At 41.7% G+C, this 27,398-nt stretch overlaps 1 protein-coding gene across 3 annotated transcripts; it reads right to left on the reverse strand.

Moving 5' to 3' along the window:
• Positions 1 to 707: 707 nt before the first annotated feature.
• Positions 708 to 27,348, reverse strand: esrp2 (epithelial splicing regulatory protein 2). Of its 3 annotated transcripts, XM_050047735.1 has the most exons (17): positions 27,200 to 27,348; positions 26,874 to 27,026; positions 26,285 to 26,413; positions 18,509 to 18,622; positions 18,100 to 18,214; positions 17,833 to 17,928; positions 15,290 to 15,344; positions 14,679 to 14,789; positions 13,873 to 14,005; positions 13,107 to 13,149; positions 9,931 to 10,232; positions 8,856 to 9,089; positions 7,724 to 7,922; positions 5,965 to 6,169; positions 5,668 to 5,866; positions 4,266 to 4,367; positions 708 to 2,209 (listed from the first exon to the last, which is right to left on the reverse strand). In XM_050047735.1, the coding sequence occupies exons 2-16, from the start codon at positions 27,003 to 27,005 to the stop codon at positions 4,281 to 4,283; spliced, it is 2,154 nt and encodes a 717-aa protein (XP_049903692.1). In that variant the 5' UTR covers positions 27,006 to 27,026; positions 27,200 to 27,348; the 3' UTR covers positions 708 to 2,209; positions 4,266 to 4,280. The 3 variants fall into 3 exon arrangements, with proteins under 3 accessions (XP_049903692.1, XP_049903697.1, XP_049903682.1); XM_050047740.1 differs by lacking the exon at positions 27,200 to 27,348 and having other exon boundaries at positions 14,679 to 14,786; positions 26,874 to 27,193; XM_050047725.1 differs by lacking the exon at positions 27,200 to 27,348 and having other exon boundaries at positions 26,874 to 27,193.
• Positions 27,349 to 27,398: the final 50 nt, after the last annotated feature.

The following is a 27,398-nucleotide window of genomic DNA, read 5'->3' on the forward strand; positions in this document are numbered from 1 at the left end:
AACATTGAAAATACTGTTTCCAAGTTCACCATCATCTGAGACATTACATGCAGGTATCACTGAGCTATGGGCCTGTGTGACATTAGTATAGAGTTTTTTTTTTGCTGTTGGATGATAAAACTATTCTGAATGTCACATAAAACACTTTAAAGTAATGCCAAACTGTTTCTTCTATTGAAATAAAAAGTAGAAGAAATAAAAGTAGCCTAGTTAATGACTAATGAGGTCTATCAGACAGAAATGTTCCATTTATAATAACGGGAGCTGATTCACAGTGTCTGGATTATTTTACTAATAAAATACCTGTTTTGTGTCATGTTATTTTGAGCTGCGATGATGGAATCAGAGTGTAAAATAGCAACACTATCCCTGCGGACTAAAATAAACTGCATAATTTCAAATGCTGCTAAAATCATGTTTAGTGTTGTAAACAGCCTCTCTGTTTGTTAGAAGCTGTGTTTCAAAGCCAGTGGAAACAGAGCCCTGAAACAATGAAATTATTCTACTGACCTATAACAATATATAGCCTACTTTTCTTTACCTGAGACTCCAGACTTTCATTCATGGATTTTATTTTCCTTCAGTGATCTGATTGGTCAGAGGTCGGGGTGCTGACAGGCTGTGATCAGATACCCTTAAACAGGTGTCATTGATTTTATTGGTGCGTAATGACTTGTGTCTTTAAATGAGACCAGATGAAACACACATCAGTGTCAACATTTATTGTTTACAGTCTTATACACATACATACATATTAGTGTCAAACTTGCAACAAAAATACAAGTCTCCTCTGCCACCAGAGGTTGATCTAGCCTTGTTCGGGCCAGTATTGCACTCTGGGTAATGTAGGCACAGTAAAGAGGGGAAAAAATACTAAGACAGCTGTCGGCAGGCCTGTCACAGGAAAAACTCATGCAGCTTTCACACAGTACTCGGTCGTCGTACCAGGAATTAAAGCAGCTACAGACCGATCGTTATAAATAGTCTGGAAACCGAAACAGAAGAGATCTAGTAGCTGAGGTCGATCATTGTAAAAGGCTTCACGATATGCCTGTCCTCTTTTAGATTTCATAACAAAAGCTAATGGGATTCATAAAAATAGAATTAATTTGTCATTCTACTCTGTCACAGACGCTCTGTCACTTAACTCAGATTGGAGCAAATACATGTGCAGTGCTTAGAATAGATCGTAATGGGTAGACATGCTGTGTGTCACACATAAATGCTTTTTATAGAACAAAAATTAAGTTACAAATTAGATGATACACTGGCACTTCTGCGGTGTTGCTGTAGTTTAACTAATAGTTGCTGCAGCTCAGCGTTATATTTAATGTCTCCACGTCAGCTGAGCGGTACAGGCTGATATTCCGTCTGGTATTCAGTAGTCGAAGTCAGTCCGTATGGCTTCTTTCTCTCTCTGTTCAATGGCACCACCACACAGCTGGAGGCCATCAACTCAATAAACATTGTGCATGCACATACACACATCTGTGTTTGCATCGAGCCAACACAAAAGATCATAAACTCTGAAAAGTCAAAAACTTGTAGTGGTTAAGAGTGAAAATTTAGAAATATACAACAAAGATCATGTGCAGATGTGGTTTGTACAGCCTCAAGCATTTCAGGATGAACATCTGTACAGTCGTACGGGGAAACAAATATAGAGCATTTAAATATACATGCGTATTCGTCCAGGCTCCGCACCATCTAGTCTCCACAACCAGCTATTACAGTAAAGACGCACAGAAATGCTACATGTGACATCCGTGTCATTAGCCGATAAATGAAGCTTTACTGACATCAGCTGCTTCACCAGTGGATGTCCGAACTCCAACTCCAGCTTCAGGAGTGTCACAGCCAGCCGTGTCAGCTGTGTTTTAATAATGGCGGCTCATGGGAAAGGGGGAGGTTCAGCAGGTGTTTGAAGTGGCACCGGGATCAACAAGAAGAGCTGCTGGTGAATGAATTTGGGAGGCGAGGGCTCTTCAATGGGAGGTTAAACCACAGAAGAAGGAGGAGGAGGAGGAAAGAGATGAAGGGCTAGTGGTCAGTTACATAAGACCAAGTGGACCTGCTGGCCGTAGAAAGGGTGGTTGGAGCGCTCGGCTACGGCCCGCCTGGCGATCTCCTCATTAGGGAAGGTGACCAAGGCCTCGCCACTGCACTGGCCGCTGAAGTTGTACAAGATGAGAACGGCGTCTGGCTGCAGCTGCGGAGAAAGAAACAAAAGAAACACGGGACAACAATGTGAGACAATAAGAGCAACTTGTTTTGATGCAGCTGCAGTGTGATACCACCAGGGGGAGCCCACAAAGCAGAGGATGAACAATGCCCTGGGAAAAGCCTGTCTCATCAAACCGGTCCAGTTAGGTAGAAAAAAAGAGAGAGATTAATGGGGAGAGCTTAAAGAGCAGAAGCAGAGTACATGCTGTTCCCAGAGGACCTGAAACCCACAAGGCAGGTTGTGCCGACACACACAGGTATTATCCGTTTGCATGCATCCAAGTCTTGCATCAAAATCAAGTTTGATGCAAAAAAAAATAAGAAAATGGAAAGATATGAAACAACTCACTGATTAAATTAGCAATCAGTTAATTCAGTATGTTAGAGAATCACATGTCAGAGCAGGAGAGAGGGACATCATGCATTTAGGATATTCACTGGAAACAGTCGAGGCAGTGAGGGGGGAACTGGTTCAGAAACTATATTCAAGAGTTGGTCTAGTGTAGGAGTGCTGAATCAAGACTGACTGATAATGCAGTTTGTGTGTTGTAGCGCTATTTATGAATCTAGATTGTTTCGGTGTGAGTGTTGGAGATATCAGCTGTAGAGATGTCTGTCTTCTCTCAAATATAATGGAACTAGATGGCACTCTGCTCGTGGTGCTCAAAGTGCTAACAGTAATAATAATTTCAAAGACAAAGAAAACAGCAGCAATGTCTCTTTTCAGAAATCATGACCTGGTTACTCAAGATAATCCACAGACAGTTGTGAGCAGTTTCATGTAGGAACTATTTTCTGTCTATTGAGCTACACCTGCCAACTGTACCACCGCATAGACAGAAGTGAGCATCTACTGCTAGCTCATAGAACACCACTGGGCTCAGCGAGCCTCTTGTATAATAATAGATGCGCACTTCCTTCTGCCTGGTGATACGGTTGGTAGGTGGACCTCTGGAAAGAGACATTGCTATCGAGTTTCTCAAATGTTTTTTTCTTTGCTGCTTTGAGCGACACAAACTAAGCGTCCTCTAGTTCCTTTATCTTCAACTCTGCAGCTCACACCAAAACAATTTAGACTGATAAAAGCACTACAGGTAAGATGAGAAATATGCTTTTGATTTTGGGGTGAACTGTCCCTCTAATGGTGTAATTCCTCCTCTCAGGTTGAGTGAAATACAGTAATGTTCACATTAAATAAAAATCCTGCAGACAGATAATCTGCCTCTGCTGATATGGCCTTTAAATGTTCATTTGATCAATAGATTTAGATGTTTTCAAAAGCCAATAATCAATTATTTCATGTCTTAAATGATATCATAAAGTGACACTTTTAATAACACACTTCCTGCATAGAGTGGCCATCATCTACAACATGCAAACTATCTGCATCAGAGGATTTAAAAATACATCAGACAGCAGTGTCTCTTATATTTCCTACATTCTGTGTAATACATGTTGCCTGTTCACCACTATTTACGTGTCAGGACTCAGCACTCCTAGCAGGCGTACAGGACAGACTTGAGTTATGAGGCAGATTTGTTTGGGAAGCAGCAGGCCGACATGCCGGGTCAGGAGCTCAGAACCCCGTTGGCTAGATCGGGCATTCCACGTGTTCAGATCAATCCTGTCAAATTACTATTCAGCTGACGTGTGTGTATAATGGTGCGTGTGTGTGTGTGGATTTTAATGTTGATTCAGTGAGTGTACTTAAGTGGTCACAAAAAGCAGTGCTTTGGTGATTTGCGGGTTGAAAGATGTACCATCATTTAAATGTTAACTTATATTTCGATGTTTGCATATATTTACTTTAATGCAAGTATTTTTGTAGCCTAGTGTGTGACATAAAAAAAATACACCCAATTTTCAATCAAACTTAACCCATCCCTAACCTTTAACTTGACCAGCAAATCACCAACTCAGTGCTTCTTGGGTAATGTCCACTGCTGGGTACTGAGCATTAGCTTAAACACATATATGTGATTTAAGTGTAGGACATGCCCTCTCTGTCCACTCTGGTTCTCTGGTCTGGCGGCTCCTCTTACCTTGGGGGTGAGTCCCTAAAGACAGAGCCATTCTTTGGGCTGAATCAGACTCCTGGCCTGTTCACTCATCTGAACCATGCCGCTGTACTCGTCAGGGGCGTACTACAGACAGCATAATAATGAACGGACAGTCAGGGTGGGAGGTCTCCATATTGTGTCACACATCACAGTACACAGTTTTTAATACACACACACACAAGAAGTAGGGGTATATGTTCTTAAAAAATACTTCAGGTTGATGAGGAAAAAATAAACACACCAAACCAGACACACACACACCCTGAAAAGACTCTATTGAATCACACAGGGTGATTAAGCATGGGATTGTGTGGTAAAGGACACCAGCTCTGGTGTGGGAACTGTTTTATCACCCAGGGCCAGTGAGAGAGACGCTACTGCAGCCAGAAAAACACACACACACTCACTCCAGTAAGGATACAATTACGGTAGTTCAGCCAACAGTCAGGACTGGAGTCAGCTTAGCTCACACTCACACTCACACACCTCATGGACTGACAATTATCCTTCAGCATGTAAAAAGAAAAAGATGTCTTTTTTGGTGTGCATTTGATGCTGGCTACCCGCTACAGTACATCTCTCTCTCTCTCTCTCTCACACACATACACACACACACACAAACACATCAAAGTACTAAATGACATAAGCCAAACAGACCAACAGCAAACCCAAGCTCTGTGCCACAACAACAACAACAACACAACCCCTCCATCTCAAACTCCACCCCTCTCCCTCTTCCCTCCCCGGCGTGCCAAACCGCCTAAAGCCACACCTGTCAGGGTTCATACCTGCTTCAGAGGACTCCACCTAATTTGGACTGGCAGCGAAAAAATATGATCAGCACAGGGAAGGGAGGAGAGCACAAGTGCACACATGTCTCTTAATTGAATCCTACTGTGGTGTGATTTTGCAACAAGAAGCACCAATGGTAACGGGTGACTCTTCCTAGCTACAGGGTTGAGAGCTCAGTGGTCCGACAGCTCTAGACTTTATTGTGTGAGGTTGGAGGCTGTGGGAAGAGTTCACAATCTACAAATAAAGCCACACTACCTATTGTTACACTGATCAGCCTTTAACATTACCATTATCAAGCGTCTGTTGTAAATAGTTGGCACAACTTTCTCTAACACCACACAGGTCTTTCTGGAAAGAAGGTGCAGCTTTAATCTGAGTGTGAGAGTGTTTCAATGCCAGAGCTAAACTCACTCACACAGTGAAATAAAAATACAACTACATCTTCTTTTCTCTCTGCCAATAAACATGGTGGCAACTTTTTGCAGAATATGGCTGCAAATGTACGCACTTGGCATCTTTGGGTGGTAATCCTAACATCCCTGCAAACACCAACACACATTTAGATCTGTGCCTTCATTTCAGTGCTGACCTGGTATCCCTGGAAGAAGCTGAGGATGTCCTTGACTCCAGTGTTGTAGGGCAGACCCTGCATCCTGACCAGGGCGCCAGGCTGAGCCAACACAGAGGAGGCGGCGGCTGCAGCTGGATGGGGTTGGGCTGCGACTGCTGCTGCCATTGCTCCTGGTGGAGCTGCAAAGTAGCTAACTGTGGAGGGAGAAACTGGGGGGCTGGAGACAGAGCAGAGTAGAGACAGAGTTAATATGTAAGGTACAAATAAAGAGAGATGTGTTTCACTCACCTAGTACTTCACTGCAGACGTACTAACCTGGGGTAGTAAGCTGTGTAGTTCATGTTCATATTCATGTACAGGTGTGGCTGAGGGGGGTAGTAGGCCAGAGTGTGAGCGGGGTTGTGTGTGGCCGTCTGAGGTGGTCTGGGGGCAGCCAGCAGGGGGGGCTGGTAGAGGGCAGCCTCGGAGAGAATGGTGGGCGGGGTGGGAAAGGCAGCGTAGGCTGTGGGGGGAGACAGACCTGCAGAGACAGACACAGATATATGCATACAGAGTCTGGTCATTTACATGTTGGGTTCAGTGCATGCACGGACCTGCCCATAGTAAAGTGTAGCAAGAATCAGTAAATGAATAGTTACAACATGCGGCATGGGGGTTTCAACATGCTGCAAACTGTACAGAAACAATGTGTTATGTGTTACGCTATAATGTTAATCCTGACAGGATCATGAGTCATTATGAGTCCTGAAGACACATTAGATCCTAGGGTTCAGACTGCAGTCAGTCAGAAAGTCAGACAAAACAAGACAAAAAATAACAATCAAGAAACAAATCAGCAGATGAATCAATGATGTAAATGATCATTAGCTGCAGCCCTAGCTTTTTTACATTTCAAACACAACCTGTGTCATGTGTTATCATTCCCATCACTGCCAACATTTAGGGACACAGTGACACTGGTAGCCAGCCACAGCTGCACACAAGGGCAAACAACACAAGTACTCAAACAGACAGGTTTTACATGAATCCAAAGTGTAACCCAAAACACTTATTTTGAAGTTACAATCATCTTTTGCAAACTTTAAGTCTGACAGAAACGCTCCGCAAGATCTAACGCACATTTAGACTCTTATCACTGTCGGTTTTGGTAAGAACGTTATCTTTCATTTCACTTTCAAATATGTGGTTTAGATGATATAACCAACTGTCGACTTGTCTGAGCCGCTCTTGCAGACTCTCTGCATGTGTCAGAGCAAAGGAAGCTGGTTATTGGAACGCTAAGAACAGACTGACTGCCAAACCTAACATCCCCCCGCCCCCAAAAAACCCCCCCAGATAATTTCTTTACACAACACATTAGACACCAGACAGCCTGCCAAAAACACTGTCTGTCCTCCAGGTATTTTATTAATGAAGCTTACTGTGCCCTTCAGGCCGTCAAACCTGCAATGTAAACACACACAAATGCTGGTATGGATGTATTTACATACAAACAGCCACCCTCAGTGTGGGGCTGTGGACAGCTGTGGTCTCCCTCAGTGCCAACACAGTGACACTCAACGCTGCCGACCTTGCGGAGGCTGAAGTGCTTCCAGGTTAGTCAGGGTGAAACTACGTGCAACAAAGACGTCACCATGACTTTAATTCTAGTGGAAGAAAAGCAAACCCAACTTTGTCAGGAAACTATTTTATAAATCTAATATAAAAAGGGTAAATAACCATTAAAAAGAAACACACACAAACATAAAAATCCCAATCTAATCTGCAGCACCAGAGACAGATATGAGGCAGAACAGAGCAAAGTACAGAGTTGCATCAGTCCAGTCTCTGACATCGTTTCAAAGGAAGTCAGCGATAACCATATATATTATATATATATATATATATATATAGCTTATCATTTCTAGGAGATGATATGACTTTAACAATGCAGCCAGAAAGAATAGCAAAGAGTTCAGGAAGCACTTCTAAGTTGATCAGTGTCTCAATAAATACATCTGATGGAAAACAGGAGATCCAAACACTGACACGCTGAATTGGTGGCTTTATGAGCCATTTAGTAGAGTTCACTTACAGGGGAGCTTGCAGGGCGGAGGGGAGAGGCCGCTGCGGTTCAGGGTTCCTCCCATCAGCACGATGCTCATCTCCTCTGTGGAGCACTGGAACACCTCAACGTAACGGTCCTTCATGGTCTTTTTGTGGCACTTCTGGGCCACCATAAACGCCTTATCAGATGATTTCATTTGGATGAAAGCGTCGCCAGAGGGCCGACCCTGCAGACAGAGGAGGACACAGACAGAAAGAAAGAAAGAAAGAAAGACGATGAGTGTGAGAATAAAGCGTCAATCTATCAACCTTTTGACTGTGAAAATCACACGATGGACTAGGCAAAAATTTGGTGAAGAACAGGGCCGGGTAATCACATTAAATTTTAATAAAATGTCACAGCTTGAGATCTTAAATAACTGTTACAACACAAACATACATTAATAAATGTCAATATAATTAAATATATGGGGTTTTGTTCTATCTATGTGGAAACAGACACGTTTTGCTTTAACTAACTTCACTGTGATGTAAATGTTGATTGCACAATGTAATGACTAAATAGAATAATGACACCATCTGCATTTAGATTGGTTCCCTATAAGCCTCGCTTGCACAATGCAATTCAGTTTGGGTACGACCTCATGGGAAAATGAAGCCTTGATTAAGGGCACAAAGGAAGTGTGTCAACCGTTGCACAACCAAAACACTTTTGTTTTCCCTCGTAGCTATCGGCAGCTATCCCCCAAGGAGTGTAATTTTAAGTTTTCTGCAGCTACTGTCTCCAGTAGCGAAAATGGTGGAACAACTGATGCAACTGTGGAAAAACACAGTGCAGTGTGTCCTCCTGTGTAGTTGGCAGTTGCTAGGCTCTGGGGAAAACGGAGAGCAATGCGGTTGACTTTGCGGTATCCATTTAAGTTTCTTCTTCTTTTAGTTGTTGCTATGCTCGGACCACAATATCATAATGTAAATTTACTTTAAATATCCTCAGAAAGTGAAGTGTGCTGGGACTTGTTCTGTCTTGCAATGTTTCTCTCTACTATAGTGATTTTCCATAAAGAGACTTGAGGGTGACAGATGACATTTTACATGGCTTTAAGACATGGAGCTTTACAGTTAGAGGTGTGCCTGAGCCCACAAGCCCCCACCAGTCTGACCTGTTGGTTGAGGACCATGTGGACTCCGTGGGGTTTGATGTCAATGGTGTGCTCTCCCATGAACTCCAGGATATCTTCAATGCCAGCAGTGTAGGGCAGGCCACGGAGGCGGACACAGTCTCGAGTGCTGCTGGCTGCTGGAAGGTAGGGAGGCGTGGCGAGGACTGGGACAGGCACGATGGGTGAAGGAGGCAGTGTGGAGATAAGAGGCGCAGACATGTAGCGATTCAGGACCTGGTGAAGAGGACAATGATGAATCAAGAGACATTACTTATTGTTTTCTGCAAATGCCTGAAATCTACTACAGTTAGCAAAGTTCATTTATCACCATTATCCATTAAGAGAGGAACTGAATTGAAATTACTGCATGTGCAAATTAGATAAAATAAAAAAATACACAGAAAAACATAAAAAAAGGGCTGAATCAGGTCTATTTGTCAACATTTCACAGCCAACAGGAACAAGCTAACGGCTTATTGGAAGTCTCAGCGTTCTATCCATACTGTCGGTATCATGTTTGCTCACTCTTCCACGTTATCATGACATCAGTACTTTAGGGACCTTTCTGTTGAGGTCAGCCCATGTTGACTAATGTCATACATAAAAAGGGAACTTTTTTTTATTATTCATTGATGACAAGAAGTCTTTCTCAAGAACATTGTATGTGAGAAAATAAAATGCATGTATTTCTCTACATTTTTATTATGACTAGATGTTAAGTTTCAAATAGTGCTCCAGTTACTGCCAAGGAAAACATGTTTGTGTCTAAAATAGAAAATTAAAGCCACAAGTTCCCCTCTTCATATTCCCTCTCTTAATGTTATTTTGAAACAGACATTTCTGGAATTACTCAACATAAATGCAAACCTAAATCTAACTCAGATCTATTAAACATCTTGCAGAGGCTGTCTCAAAACTAATCCTTTCATTTAAAAGGAGCACACACAACACCTATGGCCTCTGTATTTCTTACATCACATCTATTTTGAATCCTCTGATGCAGAATGTCAGAACATTTTCCCCATAACAATCTTAAAAATTGACATCTCCAGCCGGTAAAGGGAAAAGAATTTACCTGTTGCACCTCAGCTGCAGTGCTCCGAAACAGCTCGATGTACCGCTTCCCCAGGATCTGCTTGTGCTTCTTCAGGGCGTTCTGGGCGTACTCTTCACAAGAGAAGAGCACGAAGGCATCACCGGTGGGCCGGCCGTCAGGGTACTTGACAAAGAGCAGACCCTCCGGACCATCTGTAACTGGGCTCTCGGGACCGAGGAAGGACAGCACTTCCTGGGGTGTGGCGGTGAATGGCAACCCCCGCATACGGATAATCACCTGGTTCTCTTTGGACAGGAACTGGGCCACCTCGTTAGATGTACCTAGAGTCAGAGGACGGCAAGGTTATACACCTGGCATCATACAACCATCCCTGAGACACTCATCAATATGTTCTCATAAAGTAAATATTTTTATGCTGTTGTTGACTAACTTGTTTTTTCTAATCATTCCAGATTATAACAGTCAGCAATATGGCTGAAACCATCTACCAGGATGTGTCTAAATTTATGCTACGATAAAGGCATGACCTGCCTTACTCTGCCTCTGATTGGCTTACCCGGACATTCTCAGCCTAACGCTCACCTACCCCACTCCTCTTGACTGAACGCAACCAACCCCAGCAGTGAAGGCGACGACTACCAGCCATTCAGAGGCAGACTAAGGCGGATCATGCCTTCACTTTCCTAGGAAACGCAAATTTACATACAGCTAAGGCCCATGGAAATGTCATGAATTTGCAGGTGTTTGGTCGTAAACCAAAGCACCAGAAGAATCAAAGTTAGATGGAAAGTCAGAGGACCATGAACATTACTGGAGATCTTTCTGTGGGAACATGAATGTATTTATCTAAAACAAGAGACAATTCATTCAGCCTTGCAATATTGCCCATAATGGCCTGATACACCTTGAGATATTTAAGGGAGAAATACAATGGTATAAAAAAGTGTGTATACATTGTAGTTTACACATTTTTGTCATCCCACGGTATATAAACTGTAATATCTCCAAATCCTTCCACCCTCTGCCACCCTAGCTTCTCCCTACACAATCCCAAGTAACCAGTGTTAGGCAACAAAAAGTGTGTGTGTGTGTGTGTGTGTGTGTGTGTGTGTGTGTGTGTGTGTGTGTGTGTGTGTGTGAGAGATATTTCACACAGCTTTGTTCACTGACCCCGATTACACAATCACCTTCATTTGGTTTCCGGTTTATTTCCTATGTTTACATCATGTTCCTCTTTATTCTGCTATAGTTCAAGAGAAATAGGTTTGGGGTGAGTGTTGCAAAAACTAAGAGGAAATATTAACTTATTAGCATTAAGTTCAGCATTAAGTGTTTCTTTTAACTATGTGGCTTCATTGATCGCATGTTCACACAGATAAGAAGCATTTTGATGACCTATAAAAAGGTATGATTATCATCTGGTGATTAAATGATAAACATTGTGGATATAAAGGTCACTGACTCATAGTTTGTATGAGACAAGACACTGTTTCATTAACCAGCCACAATTTCTACATTTTCTTAATGAGAACTGGGTATTATTGTCCCTGTTCCTTCAGCTACTAGCCACTGGGCCCATATTTATTATTTGTACTGGATGTAAAAGGTCAAACAACTCCTTGAATTTAACAGGTACGATATCAAATTTCATTTTCCAAAACAGCAGTGATGGTGCTTGATAAACTAAGGGGCAAATTCACAAAAGCACTGCCCAGCTTTTGCAGCTGCTAAACCTGCACAAAGAAGACAAATAAAATCTATAATTCTCAAAGCATTTACAAAGGGTGATGTATACCCCCAACTGTGTAGCCAAACGAATGGCATCTCGGTGCTCCTGTGCTATTTGCATGAATTTGCAAAATTGGCCACTAAATGAGATCCGCACTGATAGCTACAGGCAGTTAAAGTGAAATTATTAGTGTCGTCAGAAGGTTGGAGGCAACCGAAGCATTTCTAAGGAGTGTCTGCCTCTTTAAGCAGCTTGTGAGGTATTGAATGATATTTCCTCTGTCCTATGCTTCAGATCAGTCTGCAGGTGAGCAATTGCAAACACCAACAGCACTGACAGGCTGAGGTATTAAATCCCAGATATGGTTATCTCATTTTAATTTCTCGCCTGAAGTTCTGAGGCATGCCTCTACACCGCATCGATCAGGACCTGTAGCTTGCAGTTTGAAGATTTCAATTTTCTTTTTCACTCTGCCATTGTTCTGCCTGCTGTGAGCTTGGTGCATTTATATGTTGCCACAAACATAATAACAATCAGAAGCAAAATAAAGGGCAAATTGCACTCAGTTGCAAAACTTTATGGGTGTGTTTGAGCTGAAATATTAGTCCAATAAATATCTTTCATGACAGCACGTGCAGGTGATGCACATTGTACCATCAGCAGTCGTAATCCGTTCTCTAATCCGCCCCTACATGTTTTGGATTATACATTAATTTACAAATTTACTGTGAACTACTTTCATTTCTATTGATAAATGCACTTGTGTCTTGTCAGCTTGAACTATTTGCTTAAAGTCCAATGTGCTTTCAATCTGTACTGATCTTAACTCATCTGAGTAAAGTCCACAGTCAGACTGGCAGCTCTGTAAGTTATCTCCTCTGTGTGACTGTGTTTCTTTGTCTGCTATCTCTGTCCTGTGTCACTGCTGGCTGCTGCTCTATGGTCCAGAGGCCCCAGGCCCTGCCTTTGTCTCTTCACACCCCCTTTGTAGCAGCACTGAGCCGGTCCTTTCACCGGCCGTCAGCCGTCTCTCCCTCAGGGGAGTGCAGCTCGAGGCTGAACTGAACAGGTGAGCTGCTGTTAGCCGAGAGTGAAATTTCTCTCCAACTGGCCTCTGAAGGGTTGGGCTGGGAATGAGGAGGTGAGGAAGGGATGGGGAGGGGGAGCAGAGGGGGACGTTCCTCACAAAGCGTCTTTCATTAGTCCGAGATAAGCTGCTGGAGAGTCACTGGGATGAGGCAAAGACACAGGTAACAGGAGAGAGAGAGCCAGAGCGCATATGAGAGCCCCTATTTTACGGTCACTAAAGAGCTGCTCTTTTACAGATGTGGTCTTGTTTTTCCTCAAAGATGCGGCAAAGCCATGAAACAGAAGTCTGCCTCACACTAACAGAAAGCCTTTCACCATCCGTCCTCATACAAACATGGTGAGAAGAGAAAAGAGGAAAAAACATCTGAAATCTGACCTCCAGCAATCTTGAGGAATTCCTCTCCTGTGGCTTTGTACACCTGAAGAGATGAGAGGAAAACTGGGTTTAGCCATAAAGAACATCATTAAGTTTACAAGATAATATACAGACTCACATCAACTACCTGTGCAGGGGTGTAGTGCTATTTGTACTGCAGCACACCTATGATGAGGATGCACATGTGCATATGCAGTTAACCTGGGGCTCGTTTCGAAGGTTATGTAACCACTGTTCCTACGGTGGCAGGTTTACATACATTAGTCAACTTCAACTATAAAATGAAGTGATGTTTTTTTCTGCCTTTTATCTTTACTACTTGACAGTTAGCAGCTTTAGGTTGAGAACAAATAATTTAATTCACTGTGCCTCTCAAAGGCTACCGCCAGCAGCTACCGGCAACATTTAAGGTGGAATGTTTTCTCACATGTTACTCTGCAAGAGTTGACGCCGTAAATCAATCAACATACCTTAAATGTTAATGTGATAACTCTGACATTTCCATTTGTTTTTTTACTGTCTATCTTGCATGACATAAGCTTTAGTGACAATTTGATCTTCAAGTACTTAAAAAAAATGTGTATGAATTTCAACCGGATTATGTGAATATTCTATTTCCTAACTTGGAGGAAATTCTGTCGCACTCTGGCAGTCCTACACCCCTGTACCAAAGGATTTAAAGAGGCGTCTTGTGTTCAGCTAAGCATATTCTAAAAACACACCAAATCACAATATGACTGTACAAGACGTAAATGCTAAATCTAACCTCAATGTAGCGGCTGCCCATGTGGTGCTTGTGGCGTTCCAGGGCCAGGTCTCTATGTTCTGAGTTGATGAAACGAACTAAGGCTTCGCCGTTCCTCCTGCCCTGAGCGTTGAGACACAGGGCCACGCCACCCCTGAAACACAGGTGCAGAGATACAAACATGAGTACGAACAGAGCTAATGATATGGAGCCACGGTCAGGAATAAAACTTTAGCAACAGGTACTTAACAGTGAGGTTAACAGAGCCAAGGGTCTTGCAATGTCAGTTAAAAGGAATAGTTCAACACACTAGGGATTTTTTTATAACAATTTGGACAGAGCCAAGGTAACAGTTTCCCCTTCCCGTTTTTATACTAAGCTAAGCCAACCAGCTGCTAGTCCCAGCTGCTAGTCCCAGCTGCATCTTTAACATACAGACGTTTGAGTGTCATGAATCTTCTTATCAAGCTCCCAGCAAGATAAGATTACATGTGGTGCCATGTTTAAAAAAAAAATACTGAATACAACAAAAACAAAAGTACATGCACACCAGAATTAGCATATTTCTTTTATATTCAAGTTCATTTTTTTGATATCGAGCACCTGTCCCATGGAGGTTTTATGGATATTCAAAAGTCTACCCTAGCCTACTGTACAAAAATGATTATTGCCCTTAAACCCATGACATTAGCATTAAACACTAATCTTAGAACGCTCCATTTAAGAGAGCATTTTATATGACCTACAAACACTGAAATCACAGCAATTTCAAAAAAGAAGAAGAAAAAAAAACAGTCACAAATTACTGGAGTTCAGGTTAAACATACTTTGCAATACTGAGGCCTTTAAAGAAGCGAGCAATGTCTTGGTCTGAAGACTGCCATGGAAGCCCCCGCGCTCTGATCACTGTCTCATTGTCCACCGGCTCTGTCTTACTGCTGAACAGGGAGAAAAAAGAAAACATTAATGATATTCTGATCATATTTAGAAAGGAAGAATAATTAATTATTAAACACATCCCTGCAGATGACTACAGCTTTCAGGAGAAACACCAGCGCTTTTGTTAAATGTGAACAGATTGCCCACAGATTGCAGACACACAGAGGCAACTCAGAGTAAGTGCCTAACACAGTAACACACTCCCATGATTAAATGTCAGCGGGTTGTCAGGGTGATAAGCTTTTGACTGTCTGAGAGCAGCAGGATTTGGTGTTCTGCTACTAGATAGCCAGGTAAGCACTTGATGGCAAAGTTGGACAGCTTTAATGACACACTTGTGGTTTCCTTGTTGCTGTAATCAATGCTCAGGGCCCGAGGTCTGAGAGCTGAATATGGCTGGAGGGGGGGGTTGTCAGTCTGTAAACAACAGACTAACAGGTGTGCTGGGAGCAAAGATGGAGTGAGACACATGTACATGTGTTGAAAAGTTCATACATACCATGTGCCGGAATCGAACTTGTACTTCACTGTTTCAACAGAGGAGAACTTGTGATCTAAAAAACAAAATTGTGTGAGTGAGTGTGTTGTTGGATCCTGAAAGTCCAAAACAATGTTCTCTCTTTCCTATGGTGAACAGGTTCGCCCAGCCGAGCAGTGTGTCTTAAGCCCTTTGCATTCCTGTTACTTGTCACACCCAAAGACATACTTGGCTGTTATTAAGGGGGTAAAGCCAGAGGCGACTGCCACAGTCAAGACACAAGATGTCTGATACACTGATTTATTTGCACTGCAACATATCTGGAGTCACCTTACAGTTTCTTCATACTACAGTAAATTGTCTAATGCAGGACAGAGTAGTAAAATATAAGTATATCTGGCTCATTAAGCAACAATAAAATCGAGACATTCTTCAATGATCAACAAATTACCACACCTTCTAGTTAAAAATGTTCTCTGTGAATATTTGGGCTTTGTTCCAGTTTCCATTCAAATAAAAAACGAGGCAAGACTGGCTGTGGTTAGGAATTTAACGATCCATCGATTTAACGATTAATTATCCAATATAAATCCGTGCAAAGGGAAAACGCTGATCCATATCTTTAAGATACGCCTTTATTTTAAAATTCCCATGACACTTCTGTGTAACCATCAAACAGTGCCAAGTAGACAATGGAAAACAGCCAAGAAAAGAATGATGAGAATATTTACTCTCCGCTGAGAAAAGACAGATCAAAAGACAACACATGCCACATGCATTAGGGCTGTGCCATATCATCTCATTCACGATAATACCGGTATCATTTTTAGTATCATATGAAAAATTCACATCGTGGTACTCGTGATATTTCGGCTTGTTGACATATTGACATTGTCATACTGTTACCCGCGGTAACAACAAGCATGGCTGAAATTATTACAAACTCTGCGGTGGTTCCAAAAAGAGGAGCAGCTTCAGTAGTGTGGAATAAACTGTGGTGTTGTCAGGCCTGGGCGTCCTGAATGTTTTATCAGCAGGCCCTGACTTCACAGACTCTTTTAGCGAGTTACTGCAAATTACCGTCCCCTCAGAGGAAAACTCATTCAGCGTCTCTCCCTCTCCTCTCTTGCTGTGCGCACATGGTAGTCAGTGTTGTTAAGTGATTTTGTCATAAACCTTTGGTAATGTAAACCTACGTGCTGCTCGCAGCTCAACAAAAAACTACACGTGTGAATGTGTGATACTTCTGGTATCATAACAGCTTGTCACAGGTTACAGAGTGATGACTAGAGGAGAAATGGCAGAGCATAAAAGGTCCAGGTGGGAAACATTTTTTGTCAATATTGTATTCAGAATCTGAGTCTCACTCTGACTAACTGTTGTTGTTTACAAACTAAAGAAATGAGATAATTTTTCTTTAGTTTTTACTGAATATTCAAAGTGAAACTGTTATAGTTTTCTATGTCAACCTAACACTTATTTTGTTGCAATTTTATTTTCTTAAATTAATAATGATTATTTTTTTTTTTTTACGAATTTGTCATATCGTCAAGAATATTAAGAATATCGTTATCACAAAAATACCCTGAAATATTATGATATTATTTTAGGGCCATATCGCTCACCCTTAATATGCATACAATGCCATTACGAGGTGGAATAATAAGGAAACACGGCAAACCAGTCCGCTAACTTGTTGCTTTCGCTGCTCTGTTCCAACAATTTTAGGCTGACGTGCGTGCAAGCTGAAATTCAACTGTGCTGTCTGTAGGGAGACACAGTGACTTTAACCAACTGTGAGTAAGACTAGGCATAAATGATAAATGTAATTTGTTAATTTGTTAAGCTATGACTAAAGGTAAAGTCAGCTAGCCACTCGGCTAATTTATGCAATGTAAAAGTGCTTCAGCTAATTATGGTCACTAGCAAAGTCGATGAACCTTGACAGTTAATACTGAGCTGAATTTTATACTTTTGTTAAATGTTCTTGTTGTTAAGCCGTGTTTTCTGCATGTTATTGGAGTCAATTTAAAGCACTTAACCGGTTACAACTATGTACAATTATTTATGTGTTGTTTTTATCTTTTATTGCCAAAAGCAAAAAAAAGAAAGGAGGATGGCAGCTTCTTCTGTAACCCACTGTGTATAATGGGCATATGATATTATCTAATATCGATCCCAGGCCCCTGAATCGAATCAAAATCATATTACGGCAGACTTTTCGATATTAGGAAATATCTTCTTGTTGTGCGGAGAATCAATATAATATTGTATCGTGATGAAACTACTCTCTAGTTGTGGTACAATGGAAAGACTTCAGTTATGCAGTCACAATGTTGATTTTATTGACCCCAAAGCATCAAATGGTCAAAATAGGTTAACACACACCAATAACTGCTATCATTAGTGCATGACACCAGACTGGTGTTCATATAAAATTTTCTGTTTTTTCTGGTAGTTCACAGTTTAGGTTCAGCTGCTAGCAGTGCCATGGGAGATGGAAGGCATTCAGCATCTAGTTAAATGTCAGATCATTTAGGTCACAAAGTGTGGCTGTTACTTACTGTAAGGCTCAGCCAGGACACAGAGTATCAGCTGCACCATGCTGCTCACCTCCCTCACCCCCATCGACTGCTCTGACACAGCAGGGAGACCAACATCTACACACACTGTTAAGGACACTGACCAGTTAAAGCACCCTGTTATTTTGACTTTGTACTTTCTATTTGTTGATGTGTCATGCAGGATTCTGTGCCCCCGTCCTTTTACAACAGTAAACCTAAACTGATTTCAAAATGAATCAATAAGATGTCAACACTAGTAAAGGATACATTCCAACATGGAGGCGAGAGTGAGCTTCTGCACAGCGCTTGCATTGGGGCAGCATTTGTGAAACTCCTTCCTCACATCCACAAACGAAAAGAAACATTCAGGAAGGACAAGGTTCTGAAAAGGAAGAGACGAAAAACAAAGGCTTCAGTATGACTTAATGGGCACACCAGGAAACTAGTGGACAAAGAGATGAAAGAGAGAGAATTAAGAGGGAAATGGTTTGTACATGCTGACATCATCTTGGGTCAGGGTTACAACCATGAGGGAAAAAAAAGCAAGAAATAATTCAAAAGAAATTCAATTCTTTTTAATGCAGTTCATTGCACACTTTCACGAGGGAAAGAAATCATAGACTTGAAGCTATTGTTTTAATTGCAACACGTCTAAAAATTAACTTGTAACCATTACCTTTTTGGAAGCTTCGGGGTGGAGGGCCTGTCGGATGACAAGGGGACTGTCGACACATATCGTGAAGGAGCTTCTGCCGAGGCATTTCACTTCTGATGACACTGACTGCTGGAACTGCGTTATGAAAACAGAGCGGAAGGAGAAAAGAAAATTAACATGGATTTTATTAGAAGAGTATTTAAGACTTTGTACCCAGCAAAAGTAGAAAAGTAGGATAGTCGATATCAAGTCTGGACGTATTAAATATATCTTAAAGTATCTTTATTTTGGATTATTTAACTCATTAATTCACAAGCATTTAATGACTTCATAGAAATGGGTCAAATATGGTTCAAGTATCCGCTGTGCAAACAGCGTTTATCTCACATTACACAGTGTACTTTAATCTAAAGGCAGACAAGTGAAGGTGGTGTTGTGTTTGACATTTGACTGTTTGTTTCTCATAAGGAACAAGGCTGGTCTAACAGGTTTCAGTGTTTGCCCAGCGAGGGAGGGAGCAGACAAAGGAGAGGAATGATCACAATACTAATCACCAGGATCACCGCTTTCTCTTCTCAGCACGACAAACACTCGCAGCCAGACGAGAGGAAAAACAACTCATTCGAGTCCGACCTGCCTGCCTCCTCTTTACGTAAACTTTAATGGCCCCCGACACCCAAACCTAAATACCAGCAACTCCTGCGTATGTACGTGTTTATTTATAACTACCACATTCAATGAGCCCTACTCCTTCTGTTGTGTCAACCTGTTGTTGGCAGCATTAAACTGTCAACAGATGCCATCACTTAGGCAAATGACATCTGAGGTCAGAGGACTGTATTTCTGATAATGTTTTATAGTATTTTCATGATTTTAGAGGACTCCTCCTCAAGAGCAGCCATGCTGAAATTATTTTTTGTAGCGTTGTTAAGTAAAATTTGACCACTAAGTGCTACAAAGACTCACAGACAACAAACAAACTCACAGCTACAGAGCCTTCAAATACTATAAGCTTATAAAGATATAAGAGCTTATAAACTTTTGTCCTCTGGTAGACGCAAGTGTAATATTTGTTCACATTTTTGCATATGACCATATTGACCATATTATTAAAAAAATATCTGAGGTTGCTTTGTGCTGGATGTATACCATAAAGTCTGATTATCCGGGACTGCAGGGAGAGGCTGCTTACACCTCTTCATCGTGTAGTGCTGCGGTTTGGTTAAGAACCACTCAGAGTCAACAATTCAGGCAGGACAAAACAAGTGAAAACTGGTGAGTCTCAGTGAGCTCTGCAGTTCTAGTAACACTTTCACACATAACTGGGAGTGAGCTGATTCACTGTTAATGACGATAACCTGAATCACTTTGCATAATATTGACATCACAAAACCTTTCTGAAGTCACACTGACTTAAATACCTCTTGTATTTACTTGCTGCTCAATTCTCCCATGCAAGATGGAGATCAGCTTTTGCTCATGTCATTGGCCACCTCAGAAAATTGTTATGTTGTTTTTTTTCCCCCTTCTTCTCTCCTGAACCCTCAAAGTCACCTCTGTAAGCGCAAAATTAGATTGTCTGGGTAAACAGACCACCCAAAACCCAACGACTGACTAGCCTCACATGGCCACTGGCGATATATGACAGATCCTCAGACAGTGGGAGAGTATTAGACGTGCGTGTCGAGGCATGCTTCTTAACAGTCAAAGAGAAATGCAGGGCTATTTGGCAACGCCAGCCAGCTGCTGACAAGAGAACAAATGCCTCTGGGTTAGATTAAGGGGGTTTTGGGGTGGAAGGACAGAAACCTGAGAGAATCATCAATCTGAGAAAAAAGAGCTGGGTATTTGCAGTGGGCCCGAGAACACTGGCTGATCTATACAGGATTGCTGGTCACTTTAGGCTTATATTTCACATATATTAATTCTGCAAGTTCTCTCTGTTGTGCAATTCCCAGTGAAAACGAAAAAAAAAAGAGACATGGACAGCCATTACCATTCTTTCGACTAAGCCCTTTGGCCTATTTCACCTCACCCTGTAAATGTTTCTGCTTTTTTCCGGGTCAAGGTCATGTGAAATACTTCAAATGTTCAAAATACTCGAGCAATATGCAAACTCAGGACCCTGTAAAATGTCTAAAAATGTTGTCATGGCTCTACTGAGAAGGAAAACAGCAACATTTCCACCACAAAGTTCTTCCATACAGTTGGTTTACATTAAGCAAGTGAGTGTATCACATTAGATGCATAAGGTTCATGTATTAAAGGTGGTAAGCTCTAAAGTGAGAGTTGGCAGCCAAACAGAATTACATTGATTCACTATGTTGTCTGAAATTTAGTACAAGTCATTTGTGGCAAAAATAACACCAACAATAGCACACATTTATGACCAGAAAAACACATTAAGACAATATAGATGCTTTTTATATCGTCTGAGAACTACTGAATAACTGAATGTTGTCATGGTGACCAGGATCTGATACAGGGGTTATTAACTTACATGGCTGCCACAGATACACAACAGGATAACTAGATGACAGATGTGCTGTGCTGGCTGTCATTTTAATCCCACACCTAAATGAGATCCTGATTAAGGGCGGGTACGATAAACTTAATGTGAGAACAACAGGTCAGCAGGTACAGTTTCGTAACAGGACACACCCAATGCACAAGTGACAATATTCTGCGTAACTAAAAGGTGGAACCCAGAAACTATTTGTTAAACAATGTGCACAGAGGACAGATCTATTTAAGGTGCTTTAATTATGACACTCACAGTATAAAATTTCTGAGCCACATCTAATTCAATTAGCATATTGCACTGCAAATGAAAACTAACTGTGCTGACCACAGTATCAACAAACCTCAACAGCACACCCTGAATTAAAGCCTCTACACTGATAGCCACTGATGGGAATTACTGTCAAGGTAAGCAGCAAACAAAAAGTTAAAAAGGCACACGCGGAAATTAAATTCCCTCATTCTCTGACTTTGCATATTCTGTCACCTGTACAGCCTTTACTTTGTTTTTGTTGCGTGTGTCTGAAAGCTAAAAATACCAATACAAACAGGTATCTCCTTTAATCCAACTCAATACCTGATGCTGTCATTATTATTGTGTATATAAACACAAAAATCCAAAACTTTGATACTCCAAAGTTGTATGGATTAATCCAGCCGTGCATTTTAAGCACAGCCATACTGCACAATTTCATGTTGACAGTGATAACAGGACATATGTTTGCTCATAACTGCGCATGCAGCTCCACCTTGGCCAATTACTAAAGCCGGATTACTGAGAGAAAAGCAAATGTTTTAAATGGCGTAGCGGCACACCTACTCCCTTTCTCCACTGTGTCAAAAACCGCAGTTTAAACTTAGCAAACAAGCTGAACAGAAGACAAATCTCACAGTGACAACAGATCAGTAAAGATAAAAGGCTACTGTGCCAAACTCATGAGCAGACCTGACTGTTTACACCTTAAATTAGCTGCATTTCATTGATAACGTGAAAGGCCTGTAATGTGCTATGTGTGAAATACAACACAGCCACTTATTACTGATGTTCTACATTCTACTTTTCTGTGATGTTGTCCAATAAGCATCCAGCTACTTAAAATAAACAAATGAACAAATAGGGTTTTTATTCCAATGATACAATCACTGTTATCATGCCTTAGTGGCATTCTGATATAATAATGCCACCTTACTGTAGGAAGGAAGAAAGGTCATTTATCTTATTTCAATTTAAAATCACCATCTGTTTCTCAAAAACTATTTTGGGACCCACACAAATTATGGATCCACATTTCTCCTAAACCAACTTTCAGTCTCAGTCTACCCTCTGCAAAGCATTTCCACAGATGAGGGGGAGGAAGTGGCCTTTGAACATGGTCCTATCAGAGTTTGCTCTCCACTGAAGCTGGACTGTTTGTATGCAGAGGTGAGGTGGGGTGGTGGTGGCTGAAACAAATTCCGATAAGAGCAGTAGGGAGTGTCAGGGCAGTCCCTGTGGTAACTGTTTACAGCACCTAAAGTCAAACACACGCTGTCACCACAGTCACAGCACATCAGCACGCTAGGAGTTCTACTTTGCTTATATTCAGAATGATCAACTAGGGAGAAAAAAAATCAACACAGATCACACATGATCATGTAAATAACAAATCTACTTCACAGGTCATGTGTAATCTTAACTCACTTCTACAAGGTTTTTACATTGTGAGCATTTGCATCACAAGACCGAGCACAGGAAAAGCACCCACAGCATTCTATGATCAAAGAAATGACTATTAAAAAATCCAAACTAAAATCAGTGTCTAAAACCCAGAAGAAAACCAGTTTCCAGTGTGTGTAAAATCCACAAAAATGTTTAAAGTGAGGAAAACTGTTCTTGTCTCAGAAAACATCTCTTCAACCTGCTGTGTCATACAAAGTATACTACTAGGTTTTCTTTCATAACATTTATCTTTAATACATTCACAAAATAAAGGGAAACTTTGGTATTTATCAACCCCATTTTTTCATGTTTTGTGTGTAAATGACTAATGAGAACAAAAACTTTTTAAATTGCACCAGTATTGAGTGAGAGTGCAGCAGACGCACAATGGGCCGTAATGTTACCTGTAGAGGCAGAAGCACACTGTCAATGTACGTCCATTACAAGCGCTCGTTTTTGCCACTGACAGGCTCAGATTGTTATTGTTAGTGTTTGCAAAGACACAAAATATTTTTCTTTACCTTTCACTTGTACCGATCTGTTTGTTATGTCTAGCCGAGTCTCGCTTGAGGAGAGGTTTCATTTTGAAGTCTGTTATTGTCTTCCCGTGACAACTAAACTCGCCAAACAGACTCAGTGTCTGACAAAGAAATGTTTTCTTTACATTTGTGGCCTGTCAGTGGGAAAAAAAGCACTTAGTGGACATGCATTGACGACATGTTATTGCCACGTAAATTACATTGCAGCCTGTTTCGCGGTGGCCTGCTGCAGCTCTCTCACTCAATACTAGACCAATTCAAAAATTGTTATTCCCGTTTTTTAATAAGATACAAAAACATGGGAAAATGGGGTCCAGGTTGAAAAATATCTACGTTTACCTTATGTTAGACATGAGTGCAAACATAATTTTGATGTAATCAGGTTTATTCTCCACCTCCTACAATCCCCTGTCTTGGCCAGATTTGTCTCAATAACTTGCCCTCTTGCATGAATGTCAGCGCAGTCATGCAGAAACAGGCACAAAACATCAAAATTCTTGACATTTTGGTCTTATGAGTCTTCAGACACACACAGCAATAACTTCGTCATCGTAGATTTGGGTTCATACAAACCAGAGTGATCTTTGTGTGTCATCGTTAAGCTGCCTTTTGCCGTACTGTTATAGTCCAGATTGTGTGAATCACTCTTGGATGTGATTCATCATGTTTTCTATGTCACAATAATGCAGATTGTGTAAGAAAGCACCAAATCACTAACTAAAATCAATGCCGGAGCCAGACAGTATTTCTGGCTGTGGTCTAAAACAGTTGAAAGATGGTGTCACCACCACCACAACAACAACAACAAACAACAACAACAAGGTGTGTGAGGTCTCACATCATGTGCAGCTCCCTACAGGCTGTGACATGCTGTCAGTGCACCAGACTAAAGCCAGGCCTGTACAGTCAGCAGCTAAACCATCCATCAGCCCAGGAACTGAACTGCAGGTGTGTAACACACACACACCCACATACACTCACACGACATGGCTACAGTCATAAGCGCACATGCGCGAGTCCTAGCATGTCATCTACAGCCATCATCTTACACATTAATTTATCTTGACAGAATCTGTATACATGTTATCATTCACACACATTTTTTTTTAAATATAATTTTTAAAATTTCTTATTGGGTCTATTCGCGTAAAATACTAGTTTCAGAAAATTCAATATTTTTCTACACAGTGGTGGCAGAACTCTGGACTGCTGAGCTCGCTGATCTCGGTAGTAAAACCTACATCAAACAAAGGGCTTAAAAATAATTCCAATTGCCAATTTTCTGAACAAAAATGGAGTATCAGTGTTGCTGTTGGATTTGGTTTGCTGCCGTGTAGTGACTCTGCACTGAAACTAAGGAACTAGGAATGAAAATTATTGATAATTAAATTCATTACATTAAAAGTGTAAGACATCACTGCGGACTGTATATAATGTATGATGTTTACAGCACATTAACCTGAGCTGCTGCACACGGTGGCGTAAAAGAAGGGGGTTGAATGATCTTAACATATACTCATGACTATCCTTCAACTTGAAACAGGCTCATTTACAGTATTTCAGTTTGTGTGAGGGAAAAGCATTATCTAAAACATGTTAGTGGGACAACTGACAAAAGCATTCACAGATCCAACTGCACACAAAATTAACAAACTGGAAGCCAAGTGTTAAGCAGCCCTACTAATCTCTCCAGCCTTCTCACGTTTAATAAATCTTTCACCGACAGGAGAGAAACTGATGTCCTTGGGGGCTCTGACCAGACAGGTCAGCACAACAAACCCACCAATAAGAGGTCACTGCTTGTTTCCCTCTATTAATGACTGAGTTGGAATGGGCTACCTCATCTAAAGACAACATGTGCTTCAAACTGTCTCGAAAAATGTCCATTTCCTTTACTTCCCCTGTATCAGCAAGGATAAAACTAATCTCAGAATGACCAATAGCGAGAGAAAGTAACCTGTGAGACAAAGGTATGAAAAGAACGAACTGATTACTTGGGTTAATATTTGAAGGTTCAGCACACAAACTAACCTACAGTGGAGCTGAGGTCTTACCAAGTCTGCATGAGGCACAGATGACCTCAGCATTTGGACCAAACTCCTATGAGATTTTAACTGTTTTAGGCTATGTGTTTGAGTGTAATAACCCAAGCAGCATCGTGGCTATGAAGCCCTAAAAAGCATTAACAGAAAGCAACCCTATTTCTATTTGACTATCCAAACCAACCTGCTTGTGCATGCACGGTATTGAGACCACAGCAGCACTAATATCAACTCAAACCCGCTGATCCAGCATGATAATAAGTGGTTTTTCAACTGTGACACACTGGAGAGGTGGGAAAGGTGCTGCGGGTGCAAGCAAAAACTCTTGCACAGGTGATTAAACAAAATGTTTGGCAACACAAGCGCTTTTGTCAAAACACACCATTTAACAGGGAGGAACCAGAAAGCAAATTCACATCTTGGGCCATAAAAAAATGCCGCGCAGAGGATGACGCCAAAGATCTGAAATCCTCCCCTCCTGTCTGTCCTGCAGCCTAAAACAGAGGTGCGGTCCCAGGTAAACATTCCGCCTTCCAGATGTCTGCAGCACGCATCAGCCCGAGACAAGACTAGACCTGCAACTCTTCCTTATCTCCAGATGCCTCCAGGGCTCTGCCCATCCTAACCCTGGAGCTCCTGCAAACTGTCAGCAGAGTTTAACTGTCAGGGGCCAAACCAATGACACATCTCAGCCAGGTGGAAGACCATTTTTCTAAAGGTCATCAGGGGAAATCTGACACTCCTCAAATTCACTTACAGCTCGAGTCAGGCTTGTCACGTCTCATCTCGCTGCGGGCATTAACTGTCAGAGGAAGGTTGTCTCGGTTTAATTGGCTTCTGAATTTCTCATAATGTTAGTGAAGGCAAAGAGGTTTTATGAGATGTAGCTGGGGGTTTAGGAAATTCAGGACAAGGACTTTTGAGGCCTATTTTACATGGGAAGGATTGGAGTATTCCTTATGTAGAAAGGTACCTTAAAGTGACCAGTGAGACTCACCTGTTGCAGAACTTTGTCCAGGGGCTCAGCTTTGATGATGTCGTCCAAAGTCACACCTGTCTCCTCTTTACACTGGTCTGTCAACTCCAAAGTGTCTGGCTTGACAAGACATCTATGAAGCTTCCCGACCTGTGGAGGGATTTTCAGGGGTTCATGGCGCAGGATACAGCGTGGAAAAAACTAATGCAAGCCAATTTACAGACTAAAACCCCCACATTCAGGAAATGAACTCTTACAAAAGTCAAACAAGCAATTGACAATGTAGTTGCAAAAAGCACTTATTGTCAATAAAGCGTTGTTTACATCAAGAAAAAGCTGACATGCCAAACCAAAACAGTGTGCTTTCTCCATGTCCCCACCTGCTCGTTAAATTTCGGTCGCACACCTGTAAAGGTGAGGCGGCTGGACGGTGAATTGATGTAAGGTTAGCGTTAGCATGAGTAAAGCAGGCTACGGACGGCTTCAGAGAGCACACCATGTTGATTTAAATGTCAAACATATTGTTGTACTACAGGTAGACACTATGCCACAAACACTCTGGGTACATAAGAAACCGTACAACGAACGAACGGGTCAGAAAGGTCCGTACCTTTTTCTCATGTAGATCCACAATTTGCCACACCAAGAGAATTATTTCCCTCTCATCCGAACCCAGTTTACCCCCATTTGCACCAGCTGTTGCCCCAAAGAACACCACCAGAGTATCACTGTGCGAAGCCATCAGGGACCACAAGGGTAAAAACTACAATTAAAGCAAAGATTAAAATAAAAATAACACGAGGGTTCACCTTTTTCCAAGTGATAAGAAGAGCGAACAAAAGGGCTGGAAACTCAATTGAGGTAAACGGAGAGAGAAAAAAGGGGGAGATTATTTTCAGAGGAGCCACGAAAGAGTTTTGCGGTCAGAGACTCTACCTGTTGAAGTACTTGAGTGTGCTCTATCCAGAGATACTGGTTTAACTGGTAAAGACGGGTGGAAATCCGTGTTTCTTTCACACGAACTCCATAACAAGCCCTTGAGTCTTTTCTCCTCCTCTCCTTTCTATTTTTTTTCCTGAGTTACCTGTGTGGCTCGGCCTCTGCGCGAGGAGAGCTCCAGGGGCGTCGCCTATTG

The sequence above is a fragment of the Epinephelus moara genome, chromosome 1 (genome assembly GCF_006386435.1).
Source record: "Epinephelus moara isolate mb chromosome 1, YSFRI_EMoa_1.0, whole genome shotgun sequence".
In the NCBI taxonomy this organism is placed as follows: Eukaryota; Metazoa; Chordata; class Actinopteri; order Perciformes; family Serranidae; genus Epinephelus; species Epinephelus moara.